General features: G+C 42.4%; 3 protein-coding genes across 8 annotated transcripts in view; 2 read left to right on the top strand and 1 right to left on the bottom strand.

The window, feature by feature from the left end:
• Positions 1–3,564, bottom strand: akirin2 (akirin 2). The gene is made up of 5 exons (XM_027175159.2): positions 2,680–3,564; positions 1,929–2,039; positions 1,011–1,160; positions 812–883; positions 1–543 (listed from the first exon to the last, which is right to left on the bottom strand). Exons 1-5 carry the CDS (start codon positions 2,864–2,866, stop codon positions 533–535), a joined length of 531 nt encoding a protein of 176 aa, XP_027030960.1. The 5' UTR covers positions 2,867–3,564; the 3' UTR covers positions 1–532.
• Positions 3,565–6,045: 2,481 nt separating this feature from the next.
• LOC113661152 (synaptotagmin binding, cytoplasmic RNA interacting protein) lies at positions 6,046–16,335 on the top strand. Of its 3 annotated transcripts, none has more exons than XM_027175141.2 (12): positions 6,046–6,223; positions 8,096–8,249; positions 9,159–9,277; positions 9,490–9,597; positions 10,567–10,680; positions 11,133–11,309; positions 11,487–11,622; positions 11,816–12,021; positions 12,104–12,253; positions 12,385–12,506; positions 12,654–13,002; positions 14,346–16,335. In XM_027175141.2, the coding sequence occupies exons 2-12, from the start codon at positions 8,108–8,110 to the stop codon at positions 14,385–14,387; spliced, it is 1,665 nt and encodes a 554-aa protein (XP_027030942.1). In that variant the 5' UTR covers positions 6,046–6,223; positions 8,096–8,107; the 3' UTR covers positions 14,388–16,335. The 3 variants fall into 3 exon arrangements, with proteins under 3 accessions (XP_027030942.1, XP_027030941.1, XP_027030939.1); XM_027175140.2 differs by having other exon boundaries at positions 14,343–16,335; XM_027175138.2 differs by lacking the exon at positions 14,346–16,335 and having other exon boundaries at positions 12,654–13,728.
• Positions 16,336–18,600: 2,265 nt separating this feature from the next.
• bub1 (BUB1 mitotic checkpoint serine/threonine kinase) overlaps positions 18,601–20,158 on the top strand; it is a 14,111-nt gene continuing 12,553 nt past the window's right edge. For all 4 annotated transcript variants that reach the window (XM_047818171.1, XM_027175137.2, XM_047818172.1 and 1 more), the window contains exons 1-4: positions 18,601–18,761; positions 19,020–19,079; positions 19,276–19,417; positions 19,556–19,752. In XM_047818171.1, coding sequence (XP_047674127.1) covers positions 18,739–18,761; positions 19,020–19,079; positions 19,276–19,417; positions 19,556–19,752 — 422 coding nt within the window. In that variant the 5' untranslated portion in view covers positions 18,601–18,738. The remainder of the gene's footprint in view (positions 18,762–19,019; positions 19,080–19,275; positions 19,418–19,555; positions 19,753–20,158) is intronic.

Raw genomic sequence — 20,158 nt, 5'->3', positions numbered from 1 at the left:
TGAAAGTTTTTAAAAACGGTTTATTTGTATGTCAAGTGTTAAAGTACACTGTCTATAAAACCATTATGCACTGAGCAAGAGGAGAAAAAATACAAATCAGAAAAAATAAAAACAATTTAAAAAAAAACTTCGATCAAAATATATGAATGATTTGTACATGTGAAAGTATTTTACAAAGTGTTCACTGAAAAACAGAATAATCTCTAGCTCACAAATTACTGTATGACAGATGACTTAAAAGGCATCAAAAGAAAGGAGGGTGTAATAAATATGATGAGGAAATGAAAATCACAGCCTCTGTATTATTGAAGGAACACACACGCACACACACACACACACACTCGTGCGCACACACACACACGCGTGCATGCACAAGCATACACACACAGCTGTAGAGTGCACCGTCACTGTAGGCAGCTCTGAATCTGTTACACCGACGTGGAATCTGAAGATGACAGGAAACGCAGGGCCTGACAACATGGAGCAGCATCGGTGGAGCTCACGCTGAAAACACACATGATCTCACACACACTCATGACACATCTAACACACACACACACACACACACATACAAACAGACAGTCAATCCAAGGAGTGGAGGGGAAAAAAATAAAAAAAAATAAAAAAAAATATAACAAACCTGAACCTGTCTCAAACCACATCTTATTGTCCTTCTGTTGCCATGACAACTGGTGTCTGTGTATATGTGAGTGTTTGTCTTTCACAGTGTGTGTGTAAGGCTGCCTCAACACTATCAACACATTCACTATATGTATTACACACTCATTACATGTATAGTGCAGTAACTCACAGCTGGCTGGCTGCTCTCCAAACCTGCGCATGAGCTGATCATGAGTGAACTTCACAAACATGTCGTACTGTTCTGCAGGGGGAAAAACACACCACACACAATCATCACAGTTTACAGCTTCAGCATTGTGTGTGATATCATGAGCAGCGGTGTGATACAGCGGTGTGACAGAGCGCCCCCTTATAGAGATGTTATTTACCTGCAAGTTTAGCAGTGAGAGTTTCCTCAAACTCCTCTCGAACTTTCTCCTCTTGCTCCTTCAGCAGACGCTCACAGATCAAACCCACCTGCTTAAGGCTGAACAACGGCTGTTCCTTTTTAGAGGGGGACAAGGAGCCCACACACACACCTGTAAAGATACAGCACTGGTATTGAAATAATGACTAGGGTGATTAGTGGTGTGTGTGTATTCTGGTGGTATGTGTTATGATGGCGATTAGTGGTGTGTGTGTGTGTGTTATGATGGCGATTAGTGGTGTGTGTGTGTGTGTGTTATGATGGCGATTAGTGGTGTGTGTGTGTGTTATGATGGCGATTAGTGGTGTGTGTGTGTGTTATGATGGCGATTAGTGGTGTGTGTGTGTGTGTTATGATGGCGATTAGTGGTGTGTGTGTGTGTGTGTGTTATGATGGCGATTAGTGGTGTGTGTGTGTGTGTTATGATGGCGATTAGTGGTGTGTGTGTGTGTGTTATGATGGCGATTAGTGGTGTGTGTGTGTGTGTTATGATGGCGATTAGTGGTGTGTGTGTGTGTGTGTTATGATGGCGATTAGTGGTGTGTGTGTGTGTTATGATGGCGATTAGTGGTGTGTGTGTGTGTTATGATGGCGATTAGTGGTGTGTGTGTGTGTTATGATGGTAATCAGTGGTGTGTGTGTGTGTTATGATGGTAATCAGTGGTGTGTGTGTTATGATGGTGATTAGTGGTGTGTGTGTTATGATGGTGATTAGTGGTGTGTGTGTTATGATGATAATTAGTGGTGTGTGTGTGTGTGTGTTATGATGGTAATCAGTGGTGTGTGTGTTATGATGGTGATTAGTGATATGTGTGTTATGATGGTAATCAGTGGTGTGTGTGTTATGATGGTGATTAGTCGTGCGTGTTTGATTAGTTACTAGTGATAGATGTGCTGGGCTGAGAGTCATTAGTGGACTCTGTTAAACTGTTGTCCAGGTGTCTTCTCTTCATCCGTTTATATTCTTGTTTAATGTTGTGCAGAATTTGTTCTGAGGAGAAGAAATGAATCACACACACACACACACACACACACACACACACACACACACACACACACACACACACGTCATGACTGCATTGACTTAGAGAAGTCCAAACAAAGTAAATGTCTAACAAAGCTACTTTGATGTTACTAAACACAGTGCAGTACCCTGGTGTCCCCTGGTGTCCCCTGGTGTCTACATGTTTCAGGCTGTGTTCTGATGGATTTATCCAGTGAACACTGTATAATATTAGCCAGCTGTATAAACACCACCGCACACATCATTACTGACTGGAGGTTTAAAATGTCGGACTGTTTAACTCATCATTAAGAATGTAAGTAATAGAATAATTTATACAGATAACTGTTGGCTAATTATTTTATATATACAACTGTCCAGTATTTAATGAATTAATCACCAACTCACACCTGAGGACATAAAGTGTTTAATAACTATTTACAGCTTAATAACTGACAGAATTACAGCTGTATCACTTAGTTATGAGCAGCTCATTAATTAATTAACTAGTAATTAAGCCTATTAGCAATTAGCCAGCTAGCTGTGTGCAGCATTAGTGGCTAACTGAGCTAACTGCTAATTGCTGATCAAACCTTCCTAGTGAACATAGTAGTGAGCAGTGTGTCACCTGGTGTAGGTGTGCTGTTCATCCTGCTGAAGGGTGACGGCTCCAGGCGTAGGTACTTCCGCGGGGAGGAGGAGGAGGAGGAGGAGGAAGAGGGAGACAGCGGGGCACAGCGCCTCCGTTTGGGGGAGTTCTGTTTCATCACCGGGTCAAACTCCAGGGAACGCTTTAGTGTGGCTCCACACGCCATGACGGCGAGTTCACAACAAATACCACTGTTCAAACGTCCTGTCTGTCTCACTACCTGTCTCACGTCCTGACACACGTGCTGTCTGTCTCACTACCTGTCTCACGTCCTGTCTGTCTCACTACCTGTCTCACGTCCTGTCTGTCTCACTACCTGCCTCACGTCCTGTCTGTCTCACGACCTGACACACGTGCTGTCTGCCTCACGTCCTGACACACGTGCTGTCTGCCTCACGTCCTGTCTCACGCACAGACACACAACACGCCGCAGCACTAACAATAAACTTCACTTTTCTCACCTCTGACTTGGCGTTATTTGTCTAAACGGCCCCCTGAGGTAAACGACGCGCTTTAACACGCCCGTGACGCTGAATAACACGCCGATAAACGTACACAAACTAGCCGATTAGCTCAGATTTAAACTCGGACCGCTGACTTTTCTCTTTAGTGCCTCCGGATTTTCTCCAGTGGATCCGTATAACCGGCCAAGCAAACGCGGATCAGTGCGCATGCGCAATCCCATCGATGGCTGTCGGGAGTTGACGTTTAATGTCTCCTAGAGGTCCTCATTAGAAGGCAGTAGACGTTAGACATAAAACTACATTTCCCGTGATTCTCTGCGAGAGGATTTTGTTTCCTCTCTGGTTTAAATGTCCCCATTGGTGCTTTGGGTTTGTTTGTGGGATTTAAAAAATGCTGAGTGTTCCGTTAGAGTTGGGGGGGTGGGGGGGTGGGCGGAGGGGGTAGAAGCAGAAGCAGAAGCCGAAGCAGAAGAGGAAGAGTTAAGGGACGTCTTCGTCACATAAGCGTTACACAAACACTGGTTTTATTTGTATAAAGGCGGTGAAAGTGGAACAATAATAACATTTAATCACTAAATCACTTTAATTATGTAGTTACTGATTATTAGCTATGAAAGATTTATATATTACGAATAAATAAATATTACAGTCAGAATTTTGTGAAGAGAAATAAAACCTATTTATTTTTGTTCCTGTTTTATTTATGTTTTTATTTCCTTTGGATTTTCTCTTTTCTCCTGTCATGAAAATATTTATGTAGAGTTTAAGGCAATAAATATGATATATGACGTGTGTGTAATATATATATATGTATAATATATGTTTTTGTAAATGCTACAAAAAAGCCAACTTTTGGAAATATAGTTTAAAAAATGTAAGTTAACATTAAAAAGGATAAATTATTAATCATTAGAACGCTAAAATATTGAGGCTTTGTTTTTAATTTGAAACTGAATCTAATTTCTTGTGAGGAAAAAGTAATGACACCCCTTTGTATTATTTTGAGTATAAATGTATAAAATGACCTACAGCTTTATCACATCAGGGGTAAATTATTAGAACACTGTTACAGAGCATGGTGAAGAAGATTTGTCTTAAAGCTCAGATATTTAGTTTGGTTTCCATCTTAATTGTTGAACTGAGAGGTTTCACTACGGTGAGATCCAAAAAACTCTCTGAGGCCTTCAGTAAGAAGACTGTTGATGTTTATGTGTCTGGTCAGAGATATAAAGATCTCAGAAGAATTTATAATCAGATTTACAAGTGGAGAACATTTAAAACTGCCAACATGGCCAGGTCAGGACGTCCAGGTAAATTCTCATCAAGAGCAGATCGCAAGATGATTTAAAGACGTCTCCAAAAACCCTAAAATATCATCACAGGACCTACAGCGATCTCCTGCTACAGCTGATGTCAAAGTGCATGAATCTACAATCAGAAAGAGACCGAACGACTTTAATGATCGTGGGAGGTGTGACGGAGGAAACCTTTACTGTCCTGAGAACAACATGAGGACAAGACTGACGTTTGTGAAAGAACAGAGACAAAGGACAAGACTTCTGGAATAATGTGCTGTGGACAGACGAGTCTAAAACTGAATTATTTGGACACCAGAACAGAAGGAATGTTTGGTGTAAACCAAATACAGCATTTCAGCAAAAGAACCTCATCACAACTGTGAAACCTGGAGGTGGAAGTGTTCTGGTTTGGAGATGTTTTGCTCCAGCAGGACCTGGTCATCATCATCATAGAATCCATCAGAAGGTTCTTGAGGAACATGTTCAAAACTGAAGCTGAAGCCGAGCTGGACCTTAAAACATGACAAAAACATCCCAGTAAATACACCAAGGACTCGCTGAATAGTAAAAACTGGTAGATGTTAATGACACGTCTCGTTGAGGTTATTTCAGGGGAAACAAAGTGTACAAACTTTTCCCTCAGATTAAATATTTTTGTTGATTTCTTTTGTTTAGAAGTGAAAAGGTATTTTTGTTGTTTACATGTAATTACATGACTTTTATCTATCGGCACAGAAAATATAAATTAAATAAAAAACAAATTAAGATCAGAAATTGACATGTTGACATTTCTTAATAAAGAACTGAATGTTTAATGGTGTGTTCTGGGGTTTTTTGTTACAGCAGCTTAGTTGGTAATATTGATGTTCTTGTTGATGTTGATGATGATGGTGTTGATGATGATGTCAATGATGATGGTGTTGATGATGATGGTGATGATGATGATGCTGGTGATGATGATGATGATGATGGTGGTGGTGATGACGATGATGTTGTTGGTGATGTTTATGATGTTGAAGTTGATGGTGATTATAATGATGGTGTTGATGATGATGATGGTGTTTATGATGTTGAAGTTGATGATGGTGTTGATGGTGATGATGATGATGATGGTGTTGGTGATGTTGAAGATGCTGGTGATGATGTTGATGATGATGATGATGATGGTGATGACGATGATGTTGTTGGTGATGTTTATGATGTTGAAGTTGATGGTGATTATAATGATGGTGTTGATGATGATGATGGTGTTTATGATGTTGAAGTTGATGATGGTGTTGATGGTGATGATGATGATGGTGTTGGTGTTGGTGATGTTGAAGATGCTGGTGATGATGTTGATGATGATGATGGTGATGAGGATGATGTTGTTGGTCATGTTGATGAAGTTGATGATGGTGTTGATGGTGATGATGATGATGGTGTTGGTGATGTTGAAGATGCTGGTGATGATGTTGATGATGATGCAGGTGATGTTGATGATGTTGTTGGTGATGTTTATGATGTTGAGTATAAACTATCTCCTCCCTGCTGTAAAAGCGCGCGCAGCCCCTGCTGTGTTGTGTGAGAAACCCCGCAGCGGTGTGTGAGGGAAGCCCCGCATGAAGGTGCCGCCATTTTGGAGTCTGATGTACAGGAGCCGAGGCGCTGTGGAGTCTTCAGACTCTCTCTTTTATTTTTTTAACAGTTAATAACATTTCTCACCTTTTCCTCGGGATTAAATTAGTTTTCCGTTCGCAGCTTCTGTTTAAACAGCACCGGGTGAGTGTGTGTGTGTGTTTAAAGCCCCCGGCTTTGTTCGGTTTGGGACACAATGTGGAGCCGGTTGGTGTAAAATGGACCCCGAGGTTTAAACGCAGTGTAATTAACGTCACTGACGCGTTATAACACCTTTATTACTGTTTATACTTTAAATGCGTTATAGCGACTGGTTCCTGTGTTTAGTGTTTGTCTGCTGTGTGAATGTGATTTAGGTAAGCTAACGGTGTTAGCATCTGTGGAGCTAGCAATGAAATGTGTAACACACACACACTCACTCACACACACACTCACACACACACTCTCTCACACATACACTTACATCACATACACACTCACTCACACACACACTCTCTCACACATACACATTCACACATACACACTCACTCACACACACGCGAGCACCACAGACACACGTCAAGCACAACACACGCGCGCACACAGACACACGCACGCACACACACGCACGCACACACACAGATCACAGGCACATAGACACACGCACGCACACACACACGCACACACACAGACACGGACCGCACAGACACAGGCACACAGACACACGCACGCACACATACACGCGCGCACACAGACACGGACCGCACAGACACCGGCACAGAGACACACGCACGCACACACACACGCACACACACGACGCACGCACACACACACCCACACACGCGCACACACAGACACGGACCGCACAGACACAGGCACACAGACACACGCACACTCACTCACACATACACTCTCTCACACATACACTTACCTCACATACACACTTACTCACACTCTCTCTCTCTCTCTCTCTCTCTCTCTCTCTCTCTCACATACACTTACCTCACATACTCATTCACACATACACACTCACTCACTCACACACACACTCTCTCACACATACACTTACCTCACATACACATTCACATATACACACTCACTCACTCACACACACACTTACCTCACATACACATTCACATATACACACTCACTCACAATCATACACACTCACACACTCTCTCACACATACACTTACCTCACATACACACTTACTCACACTCTCTCTCTCTCTCTCTCTCTCTCTCTCTCTCTCTCTCTCTCTCTCTCACATACACTTACCACACATACACATTCACACATACACACTCACTCACACACACACTCTCACACATACACTTACCTCACATACACATTCACACATACACACTCACTCACACACACACTCTCTCACACATACACTTACCTCACATACACATTCACATATACACACTCACTCACTCACACACACTTACCTCACATACACATTCACATATACACACTCACTCACAATCATACACACTCACTCACACACATACACTTACCTCACATACACATTCACACACATACACACTCACTCACTCACTCACACATATTCTCACTCTCACTCATACTCACTCACACTCTCACACACACACACATTCACTCTCACACATACTCACACTCTCTCACACACACACATTCACTCTCTCACACACACACATTCCCTTTTACACACAGCCTTATATATTTACTGTAATTACTGTTTATGTTCAACACATGGGACACGGCCCCACAGTCACTGAGCTCTCAGTGTTAACGTTGTGTGTGTGTGTGTGTGTGTGTGTGTGTGTGTGTTACCCGTTTTAGTACTTATTTAGCCAACACAGTGGACAAGCACTTGACAGTTGATCACTGATGCCTTGACAGTGAAATTGGACCACAGCCTGTAGGGCATTTGAGATGTTTATAGAAGTTTTACAGTTTAGTTGAAACCTCTGTTTAGAACACAGCCATTCTTCCATCCAGTAAAGGAGATGTTGGAGATCTTTAACCTTCTATCGCTATGTTGTGTTCCTACAGATCTGTGACACCATGGCGTCGGATCACGTGAATGGGAACGGCACGGAGGAGCCCATGGACACGTCCTCCACACACTCAGAGAACTTCCAGTCTTTAATACAGGCCGGGTTACCTCAGAAAGTCGCTGAGAAGCTCGATGAAATCTACCTGGCAGGTGGAAGAATGCAGTCATAACACACACACACACACACACACACACACACACACACTACAGGTTAATTACAACAACGATAATCACACTTATGCACGGTGAAGTGTGAGGTTTGATTGTTACACACAGATTTCTGTGGTTTCCTCACATCTCACCTTAGGGGTCTTGTGTGGTTTCCTATGTGGAGTTGTAGAGTGAATGGGGTGTGTGTGTGTGTGTGTGTGGGGGGGGGGGTAGTGTTGTGTACACACTAATTAAAAAGGGAGATTTTTGCACGTTTTATTCAGATTAAACATGCTTCAGTAAAGTACTTTTTTTCTATCAAACAAAGTTTTAAAGCCTGCAGAATGTAGATGATCTGCTACAGGTCATGTGACCTGCTAATAAGAGTTTATAGTGTGGTTATTAAAGTCTTATAGAATTACACACGTGGCCTATGTCACATCACTGAAATCATACACAGTGCTGTACAGAAACAGTAGAGTTGTGTGTGATTAAATATGTGTGTGTGTGTGTGTGTGTGTGTGTGTGTAGCGCTTTGTCAGGGTGATGTGTGTGAATAAATATGTGTGTTTGTGTAGCGCTCTGTCAGGGTGAGGTGTGTGTGTGTGTGTAGCGCTTTGTCAGGGTGATGTGTGTGTAGCGCTTTGTCAGGGTGATGTGTGTGTGTAGCACTTTGTAAGGGTGATGTGTGTGTGTGTGTAGCGCTTTGTCAGGGTGGTGTGTGTGTGTGTGTAGCACTTTGTAAGGGTGATGTGTGTGATTAAGTGTGTGTGTGTGTGTGTGTGTAGCGCTTTGTCAGGGTGAGGTGTGTGTGTGTGTGTGTGTGTAGAGCTTTGTCAGGGTGATGATACCTGTGTGAACTCACCCTGTCTAATGTGTGTGTGTGTGTGTGTGTGTGTGTGTGTGTAGGCCTGGTAGCACACAGTGACCTGGATGAGAGAGCTATCGAAGCTCTGAAAGAGTTTAATGAAGAGGGAGCGCTCCAGGTTCTGCAGCAGTTTAAAGAAAGTGACCTGTCTCACGTGCAGGTAAGTGTGTGTGTGTGCGTGCGTGTGTGTGTGTGTGTGTGTGTGTGTGTGTGTGTGTGTGTGTGTGTGTGTGTGTGTGTGTGTGTGTGTGTGTGTGTGTGTGTGTGTGTGTGTGTGTGTGTGAGAGTGTGAGTGAGAGTGTGAGTGAGAGTGTAAACCTTGACACCCTGTGTGTAGATGGAGAGCCATTAGAGCTGATGTTGTGTTTTCAGAATAAAAGTGCCTTCCTTTGTGGTGTGATGAAGACCTACAGACAGCGGGAGAAGCAGGGGACCAAAGTTACAGAAGCTGGCAAAGGACCTGACGAAACCAAGATCAAAGTACGTCCCCTTTACCTGTCGGTGTTCAGTCACATTAACACCGGTGTTAGTGGTGTGTTACAGTACACAACGTTGTGTATACACACAGTACGTCCCCTTTACCTGTCGGTGTTCAGTCACATTAACACCAGTGTTAGTGGTGTGTTACAGTACACAATGTTGTGTATACACACAGTACGACCCCTTTACCTGTCGGTGTTCAGTCACATTAACACCAGTGTTAGTGGTGTTAAACAGTACACAATGTTGTGTATACACACAGTACGTCCCCTTTACCTGTCGGTGTTCAGTCACATTAACACTGTTAGTGGTGTTAAACAGTACACAACGTTGTGTATACACACAGTACGTCCCCTTTACCTGTCGGTGTTTTAGTGATGTAGTGATGTAGTGACCCTTAGTGATGTAGTGACCCTTAGTGATGTAGTGACCCTTAGTGATGTAGTCATGTAGTGATGTAGTGACCCTTAGTGATGTAGTCATGTAGTGATGTAGTGACCCTTAGTGATGTAGTGACCCTTAGTGATGTAGTGACCCTTAGTGATGTAGTCATGTAGTGATGTAGTGACCCTTAGTGATGTAGTCATGTAGTGATGTAGTGACCGTTAGTGATGTAGTCATATAGTGATGTAGTGACCCTTAGTGATGTAGTGATGTAGTCATGTAGTGACCCTTAGTGATGTAGTCATGTAGTGATGTAGTGACCCTTAGTGATGTAGTGATGTAGTCATGTAGTGACCCTTAGTGATGTAGTCATATAGTGATGTAGTGACCCTTAGTGATGTAGTCATATAGTGATGTAGTGACCCTTAGTGATGTAGTGACCCGTAGTGATGTAGTGACCCGTAGTGATGTAGTGACCCTTAGTCATGTAGTGACCCTTAGTCATGTAGTCATGTAGTGACCCTTAGTGATGTAGTGACCCTTAGTGATGTAGTCATATAGTGATGTAGTCATGTCTGTCTGCAGGCTCTACTTGACAGAACCGGCTACACGCTCGATGTCACTACAGGACAAAGGAAATACGGAGGACCACCACCCGAGTGTGTGTACACAGGCCCTCAGCCCTCCATCGGCACAGAGGTCACACACACACACACACACACACACACACACACACACACACACACACTTCTTTAGCAGAAGTTTAATGTACCCATGATGTAGAGTTTTTACACCGAGGCTTTCCACTTGATGACGTATGTTCTGTCCTGGAGTAACCTGTGTTACTATGACAGCTAACCGCTAAGATCTGACTGGACTGCCTCCTGAGGATAGGTGTAACTGTGTGTGTGTGTGTGTGTGTGTGTGTGTGTGTGTGTGTGTGTGTGTGTGTGTGTGTGTGTGTGTGTGTGTGTAAGCAGTGACCAGGTTTAGGGATGAGTGTAATATTAATCTTAGTGTGAACATCACACCTTCTACACAGGTTTGGGTTTAATAGTTGATAAGTGGTTAAGCCTGTGACCTGCAGGAGAGTCATCAGCACTGTGTGTGTGTGTGTGTGTGTGTGTGTGTGTGTGTGTGTGTCTGTGTAGATCTTTGTGGGGAAGATCCCACGGGACCTGTTTGAAGATGAACTGGTGCCCCTGTTTGAGAAGGCAGGGCAGATTTGGGACCTGCGGCTGATGATGGACCCTCTGAGTGGGCTGAACAGGGGATACGCCTTCATCACCTTCTGCACTAAGGAGGCTGCACAGGAGGCAGTGAAGCTGGTTAGATACCACACACACACACACATCATATATCCTGAATGAAGTAATTCAGTATAGAATTTATTTTATTTAACACCGTTAATAAGAGAAAAACTGCTCAGTGCTCTGGGATTTTATTCACCGGTGCCAGCTATGAGACATTCTTATTGTGTGTGTGTGTGTGTCTGTCTGTCTTAGTATAACAATCGTGAGATTCGCCCAGGGAAACACATCGGTGTGTGTATATCTGTGGCCAACAACCGCCTGTTTGTGGGTTCCATCCCCAAGAGCAAGACAAAAGAACAGATCCTTGAGGAATTTGCCAAAGTCACAGGTGACCTGACTCTGATGTCTTTATCACTCTGATCTGATCTGATGTGTCTGATCTGATCTATGTGTCTGATCTGATGTGTCTGATCTGATCTGATGTGTCTGATCTGATGTGTCTGATCTATGTGTCTGATCTGATCTGATGTGTCTGATCTGATGTGTCTGTGATTAACGATGTTCTCCCTTCTCCCCATCAGAGGGTCTGAACGATGTGATCCTGTACACCCAGCCTGATGACAAGAAGAAGAACCGTGGGTTCTGTTTCCTGGAGTATGAGGACCATAAGTCAGCAGCTCAGGCTCGGCGGAGGCTGATGAGTGGGAAGGTGAAGGTGTGGGGTACGCTGGTGACGGTGGAATGGGCCGACCCCATCGAGGACCCCGACCCTGAGATCATGGCCAAGGTCAGGACTCGTGTTCAAACCTAATCACACCATTTTAAATGTGTCTGCTGTGTTTAACCACCCCATCATCTCCCCCCCTCAGGTGAAGGTGCTGTTTGTGAGGAACCTGGCGAACAACGTAACTGAGGACATCCTGGAGAAGACCTTTAGCCAGTTCGGGAAGCTGGAGCGGGTGAAGAAGCTGAAAGACTACGCCTTCGTTCACTTTGAGGAGCGAGATGGTGCTGTGAAGGTAACTCGCCTCTGAAGGAAAATAAGGGGTGGAGTCAGCGCTGGTTATGTAGGATGGGCTTGTGTGGGCGGAGCCTGATTACATGAGCGATGGAGTTTAAACGAAACGTACTGAATGTGTGTGTTGTATAGGGCCTGGAGGAGATGAATGGGAAGGAGCTGGAGGGGGAACCTGTCGAGATTGTGTTTGCAAAGCCTCCTGATCAGAAGAGGAAAGAACGTAAAGCACAGAGACAAGCTGCCAAAACACAGATGTAAGCAGCAGTGAAACACACACACACACACACACACACACACACACACACACACACACACACACACAGTAAAGCTGTTATGCAGGGAAGGCAGATCCTCTTCATTACACCTGTTATACTGTGTGCTTCTGCTCCTCCCCTTCACAGGTATGATGAGTATTACTACTACGGCCCCCCTCATGTGCCGCCGCCCCCTCCCAGAGGTCGTGGTAGGGGCGGAGCCCGAGGTGGCTATTCGTACCCTCCCGATTATTATGGTTATGAAGATTACTACGACTACTATGGTTATGACTACCATGGTTACCGCGGCGGTTATGAGGAGCCTTACTACGGCTATGACGACTTCCAGGGGCGGAGCCAGCGTGTTCCGAGAGGCGGACCCAGAGGAGGACGTGGGGCGGGGCCTCCGAGGGGTAGGGCTGGATTTCCCCAGCGTGGAGGTGCAGGAGTGGCCGGAGGAGGCGGAGCAAGGAGGAGAGGAGGCGGGGTTCGAGGGGTACGTGGCCGCGGTGGGAATGTAGGAGGCAAACGCAAAGCCGATGGCTACAGCCAACCCGATTCCAAACGCCGGCAGATTAATAATAATAATTATAACAATAATCAGAACTGGGGCTCGCAGCCAATCGCACAGCAGCCGCTGCACGGCGCCGATAGTTACAGCTACAAATCTGACCAGGAGTTTTATCAGGATTCGTTTGGCCAGCAGTGGAAGTAGACCAAACGTAGGGCTTTGCTTTGGGTTTTATTTCATCTTTTTTTGATTGGGCTCCATATAAAACATGTCAAGTTTTAAAAACATGCTTCTTCCTGTACATATTTTTTTAAAGCTCCACTTGGACTTCCTTTCACACTCCTTCCACACAATGGGTCATGTTTTATTTTGTAATTTGTTTTATAACCAAGTCCTAACCTTTCATCAAATTTGGAAGAGAAAAAAAAGATATAAACCTTTACAATGTGCTAAATCTTGTCTTCTTGACTAGTTTATGTATGTTTCTATAGCAGGTTTTTGGTCTTCATGTTAAGTAGGAACACAAGGGGGGGACAAGGGGGGGGGGAGTTGCAAACCAAAAGAAAACAAAAAAAATCTCTTTGTATGTAAATGCTAGTAAAATTAGCGTGTCTTGTTTTCTTTACATTTTGGCTTGTAATCCTTTTGCTGTCTGTCTGCTGCTCTAAATAAAAGCATACACGCAGAACCGTGTACAAAACTCAAACAAAACAGATTGTGTTTCAAATTCATGTTTCGGCAAAAAAAAAAAAAAAAAAAAGACAAAATCTCTCCTCAAATTTCTCTGCAAATTTTGACCAAAGCACCTTGTGGATGAAAAGGACGTCAGGTTTGCCCACGTTAGCCTGTCTGTCTCAGTCACTTTCTGCATGCCTCGGATTTTTGTACGTATTTCCACGTGCACGTCATTTGTGTTACTCGTCCCACAGACCCGACGTGTGATTGTAGTGCTTTATGGAGGGTTTATTCTTATACACTTCCCTCTCTGTGAGGGCTAGAATGCATGTTCTGCCCCAAATTCTCTTCAGTACCTAAGACAGGAATAGTCCGTGTCCTCGCATGAACCCCCTCTGTGTTTCCTGCAACTTTGCTTTTCTCTCCATTCCCTGCTGCTGTTAACTGTGGAGTGCAGTGCTGATGGTGTCCAGCAGGGGGCTGTGAGCCGCGCATGCTCATTATAGCAGGATTCACAGTGACTGACATGCTCTTATTAGTCTAGAGTGTTTCTTGAGTTTATGTTAATGTTCTCAGCGTGTGTGTGTGTGTGTGTGTGTGTGTGTTCATGAACATGGATCTAATCATTCTTCCTCTTGTCACCTGACTAGCAGGGAAAGACCTCAAGAGCAGCGCTGACAAACGCCTCTGAGTGAAGAGCAGCTCATTAAAGCGCAGCCTCTTCTCAGACGACGCCAGAGGACACGGCGGTAAGACGCTCTTCCTGCCGCCCAAGTTGTACTTTCTGCCTTACAGACACCTACACACACACACCTTGAGCCATGAGTTCACTTTAACACTTCCTGTTGTCCGAACCAGTGCCTTGTACACTACACATGCGAACCCTGTGCACTGTGACTGCTGCACTACGTCCCAAATCATACACCCTTACACACTATAGCCACAGTCCACTGTGTGTGTGTCCCAAACTACACACCTAATGCAGTAGATCTAGGCCAACATTGGTCCCCTGGGGACGTCTCCTAAGCCACTCTTCCTATATGATGTGTAGGTCATCATGGGTTTACTATGAGTTTGTCCCCAATCAGAATCTCTACTCACTACACGATCTGTCATAAACCACACATACACTATATAGTCCACCATTGGTCTCGTGTGTTACAAAGCACTCACTCTGCTCACTATATAGGCCACTATATGTCCATGGCAGCTGTGTCACGAACCACACACACACACACACACACACACACACCTTGTAGCCAGTGCATTGTGTGAACACTAAGCAGTGTTTTGTGGCACCATGTAGTGAGCAGGGTGCTGTTTCGGATGTGCCGGTTGTGTTTAATTCTCCCAAAGAGCTGAACTGAGGAGTTGATCTTGTTCTGTAAATCTTTTGCACTATGTATATTTGTTTTGTTTTCTTCTTTTTAAATCTACAGATTGTCTTTACTGCAGATCTCCGTGGTAGTGCACTAGAGAGAAAGTGTGCACTATAGTTTCTCTATTAAAATAGATCCATGTGAACAGATCACTTTAGAAGTGATGAGTGGAGTTTGATACGTTAGTGTGTGTTCTGTCTGTGGCACTTCACCTGGTGATCTGCACTGTTAAAGGCATGGTGGGGGGTGGGGGGGGGGTTTACTGGGATGTTTATATTTTAATATTGATTAATGTCTTAGGTGGCCTAAGCGGTGTAAAGTGGTTCTGTTGTGAACCTGATTTATGTTTTTGATTAATAGTGTAAAGTGTTTTTTTTTTTATTATTATTATTTTATTTTTTATTATTTTTATATCTACCTCAGTGTGGAGGTCATGTACAGACACTTTACTGAGCACACAGGGCTTTTCTACCGTTTCATAAGCACTATTTATGCACAGGGATGACGGCCGGCCATCTGTCTGCTGTATTATAGTTCTGTTAGAACGCCATCGTCCCCTGCCCGTGTGTGTGTGTGTGTGTGTGTGTGTGTGTGTGTGTGTGTGTGCGTGTGCGCGTGTGCGCGTGTGCGTGTGCGTGCGTGCGTGCGTGCGTGTGAGAGAGAAACTCGGACGTCGAGTCTAAACACGCCTGGCCTTGGTCTCCTCTTGGAGTGTGTCGTTTGTATTAATCATAATTTTGGTGTCCGTTTTGTCATAACACAAACTAGGTAGTAACAGTTAAAGACAATAATGTGGTGTTTTTGTTTGGCAGGGTGTTTAATCAGACATGCACAACTGGCCCTGTGTTAAAGGGTAAGTTCAGCATCGGGACACACACTAAGTGATTACTAGGTGACACTAGGGGGCAGTAGAACGCTCACCTACCCCAGCACCTTACCGATCATCAACACTAGCCTGGTTACTAATCATTTTACTTTGTACACACGTGTTCACTGTGTGTGATGTCATCATGCTGGGTTTACTGTCAGGTGCCTCTTTATTCTGTGTCTCATGAATTTACAGCCATGTCGATTGTGCAGTGTGTTAGCGTAGCATTGTTAGCGAACATGCTAGTGTGGGACAGGAGGACGTGATGTGGGCTTCCTGTCAGACTGCCTTGGTTTTAACTCTTTATTTAAAGACATCAGAAATAAACTGTTACATTTTGGTGCTGTTTTTATTTTTTTTTATACATTATTGCAAATAAATTTTTTATACTGTAAAGAAAGTGTTTGGCTTTTTATTTGTACACGTATCTGTGTAGCTTCGCTGATTCCAGCTGAAAGGAGAAATACAAAAAAACCTTTAAATCTGAATGCAGCGGATTTGTGACCTGATGACTGTCATGTAAAGTCAACCTTGTGTGTGAGCTGCTTTTCCCTCCTACACAGTTAAACTACATAAATATTTATTTGTGTGTGTGTGTGTGTGTGTGTGTGTGTGTGTGTGTGTGTGTGTGTGTGTGTGTGTGATTTAAACAGTTTAAATGACACAGTGACAGGTTACAGTCTTGTGTTCGCTGTGTTATTATTTAAATTAGAAAGTGAGCTACTTTTAAAGTTCTCACTGAAGAACTAGAATGAATGTTTTACAATGAAGTGTACAAACTATAATACTCTATCAGTCTATAATACTCTATAACAGTCTATAATACTCTATAACAGTCTATAATACTCTATATCAGTCTATAATACTCTATATCAGTCTATATTACTCTATATCAGTCTATAATACTCTATAACAGTCTATAATACTCTATAACAGTCTATAATACTCTATATCAGTCTATAATACTCTATAACAGTCTATAATACTCTATATCAGTCTATAACACTATAACAGTCTATAATAGTCTATAACACTATAACAGTCTATAATAGTCTATAACACTATAATACTCTATAACAATCTATAATAGTCTATAACAGTCTATTATACACTATAGTACTCTATTACAGTCTATAAATACTCTGTAATACTCTATAAAACTCTCTAATACTCTATAACACTACAATACTCTATAAAATTCTATAACACTATAATACTCTATAAAACTCTCTAATACTCTATAACAGTCTATAATACTCTATAAGTCTATAACACTATAAAATTCTATAATACTCTATAACAATCTGTAATACTCTATACCACTATAATACTCTATAATACTCTATAACACTATAATACTCTATAATACTCTATAACACTATAATACTCTATAACACTCTATAATACTCTATAACACTATAATACTCTATAACACTATAATACTCTATAATACTCTATAACACTCTATAATACTCTATAACACTATAATACTCTATAACACTCTATAATACTCTATAATAAAATCACAGCTGAATGTTAACACCATGACAGAAACCTTTAGCTGTGACTGTAATTTATTACACACTATTTCAGGTCTTACATTTTTACAGACACGAATAATACACTTTTTTTTACACTAAACCAATGAGACACGTGTCACCAACACGTGTAAAACGTAGAGGACTTTATTCTGTGCTACAGATACGTTTCTTTTTTTTTTATTGAATACAAACGTATATAAACAACAAAGGCAAATATACATTTACATTGTAGATAAATATTACATAACAGTATAACTAATAAATTGTTTAGAAAAAATAAAGAAAATAAATATATAGAGATCTGAAATTATAATTTACGTGAACTTTAGTGAGTAAAAGAAAAACAAATTAAATAAAAGGTAAATATTAGAGGCAGTAGCACAATAACTTGAATGATGTCAATAGCTAAAGCAGCTTCATAGCACTCTGACCTTTCATCTTATGGAGGGCTTTGGGAAAACTGTTTAAGTCATTTTTTAATATAATAAGTAGTGGGGGGGGGGGATTAAAGAACCTACATTTATGAATAAAATATTTTGCTAATATTACAATGTTATTTAGCAAAAAAGAATTAGCACAACAGTCTTTAGGTCCTCCAAATAAAATATGATGGAAAGAAAAAACTAAACTATCAACAACCACCTTTGTTTCCGTCCTGAAGTGATGTCCAGAAGAGTTTGGAGAAATTGCATAAGAGAAAGATCCGTGTCTTCAGAATGGCTCTCACAAACGGGACAGGGGACAAATTCTGTATTACTGTATTTCTGATTTACTAATTTGTAAGAAGGATAAATCTCATGTAAAATGTTGAAGTGTCTTTCTTTAGCTTTAACAGGACATTTCCAATAAGCTGTTCTAAGATAAATCACAGTATTCTTCTCAAACAGATGATCTAATTTGACGGATAACAGGTTTTTAAAATGACCTGTCATGTATTTGTTAGAACAACTATCACTTTTAAATTGCACATCTCCAATAAATACTGCTGGAAGAACAGGTTTAACTTGGTATAAGAAGAGAGAAGTCTGTGACGTCACTCCGCCAGGAAGCGGTTAGGACGGATCCTGGGCTCTGATTGGCTGAGTTGAATGAAGGCTCCAAATGATTGGCCTGCGCGGGCGGTTTAAAATGATCCGTTTGTTTTTTAGCGTTAAGACCAGAAACAGCACACAGGATGTTAGCGGGGTGTTTTAGTCAGAAACATTCAGAATAAAATAACGGAGACATTTGTTTGGACAGGACGGAATAAACACACAGAATGGATATCAACTTTTATGTTCAGTAAGTGAGCTGTTTGTTGTGTGTGTGTGTGTGTGTGTGTGTGTGTGTGTGTGTGTGTGTGTGTGTGTGTGCTAACATGCTAACTGTGGCTAATGTTCAGCTGTGTAACAGAAACATAACGACATGGACATGTGCCATAAACACACTGAATTATATAATGACGTCACACTGTTTACTGAACATCTACCGGTAACATAAAGGTGCTGAATGATTTGTTCAGAGAATTGTGGAGAATTGAACGGTGTTGTTTATTTACAGACGCTTTGAATCCACTATCCGAGGTTATGTGGGAGATGATCCACTGTCAGCTTGGGACACGTGAGTGACGTGAGACAAGGACATGAACCTGCACTGAGACACCAGTCTGAACACAGTTCTAGTCTATAGAGGAACAGTAGACACCAAACACACAGGAAGTTACACAGTAAAACTGATGAAAGGCAGATCTCACCTAATCAGGTGGACATCGCTTTCCTTCTGGTGATCAGACAATGCTCCTGTTTTTGTTATTCAGGTTTATAGAATTTCTGGATCTCAGACTTCCTCATGATGAGAAGAATAAACTGTCTGTGGTGATGGAGAAGCTTATAAAGACGTTCCTGCCAGACAGACATTACCACAATGACCTGCGATTCATCAACTACTGCATCAGATATGTGAGTGTGTGGGGATACGTGAACAAGCTGGGAAGGTGGGGGAACAAGCTGGTCATCACATCCTGCTCTTCCTAATTATGTGTGTGTGTGTGTGTGTGTGTGTGTGTGTGTGTGTGTGTGTGTGTGTGTGTGTTACAGGCCAGTAATCACTCAGACCCTGTGAAGGTGTACAGTGACCTACACGACCATGGTGTGGGGTTGCACATGGCTGCTCTGTACATCAGCTGGGCTCAGCAGTGTGAGAGGAGGAACCTGACCACAGAGGTGCACCAGGTGTATCAGAAAGCTTTCAACAACCAAGCAGAACCTCTCGACACTCTGCAGCACCACTACAGGTCACTACAGAACCAGCACCTATTAATTTAATCTTCTCCATCATAGCCATTTTCACTCTTCTAGTCTCTCCAGTACCACAAAACACTGTTAGTGATTAAAAGTATACACACCACTGCTTCACTATATAATATATCAATGCTTCATACAGCTGAGTGATGTAACATGATCCTGTTAAATCAGTTACACTTTTATTATCGTCAGGATTTAGGGCTTATGTATTGATTGGACACGTATATCTGACCATGTTGTGGCATCTTAAATGTATTTTTTTTTAAGTATCATGGTACTTAACATTTATCAGAAAGAAAGTTCCTAGCCGTATTGCACAGACTTTGTGTGCAGTTTGAAGCCAACCTATAAACATTTAATCATTTATATATCAGCTGATTTCTTACATGTGATGAC

This window comes from Tachysurus fulvidraco, chromosome 9 (assembly GCF_022655615.1).
Source record: "Tachysurus fulvidraco isolate hzauxx_2018 chromosome 9, HZAU_PFXX_2.0, whole genome shotgun sequence".
Classification (NCBI taxonomy): Eukaryota; Metazoa; Chordata; class Actinopteri; order Siluriformes; family Bagridae; genus Tachysurus; species Tachysurus fulvidraco.
The sequence above is the reverse complement of the archived record's forward strand: the minus strand, read 5'-3'. Positions and strand labels throughout refer to the sequence as shown.

Coding starts and splice junctions, on each gene's coding strand:
- akirin2 (XM_027175159.2), bottom strand. CDS start 2,866: ATGGCGTGTGGAGCCACACTAAAGCGTTCCCTGGAGTTTGACCCGGTG. Junction 2,040..2,679: donor GAACAGCACACCTACACCAG/GTGACACACTGC, acceptor TCTTCTCCTCAG/AACAAATTCTGCACAACATT. Junction 1,161..1,928: donor GCCCAGCACATCTATCACTA/GTAACTAATCAA, acceptor GTATCTTTACAG/GTGTGTGTGTGGGCTCCTTG.
- LOC113661152 (XM_027175138.2), top strand. CDS start 8,108: ATGGCGTCGGATCACGTGAATGGGAACGGCACGGAGGAGCCCATGGAC. Junction 9,278..9,489: donor GTGACCTGTCTCACGTGCAG/GTAAGTGTGTGT, acceptor TTGTGTTTTCAG/AATAAAAGTGCCTTCCTTTG. Junction 12,507..12,653: donor CAAGCTGCCAAAACACAGAT/GTAAGCAGCAGT, acceptor TCCCCTTCACAG/GTATGATGAGTATTACTACT.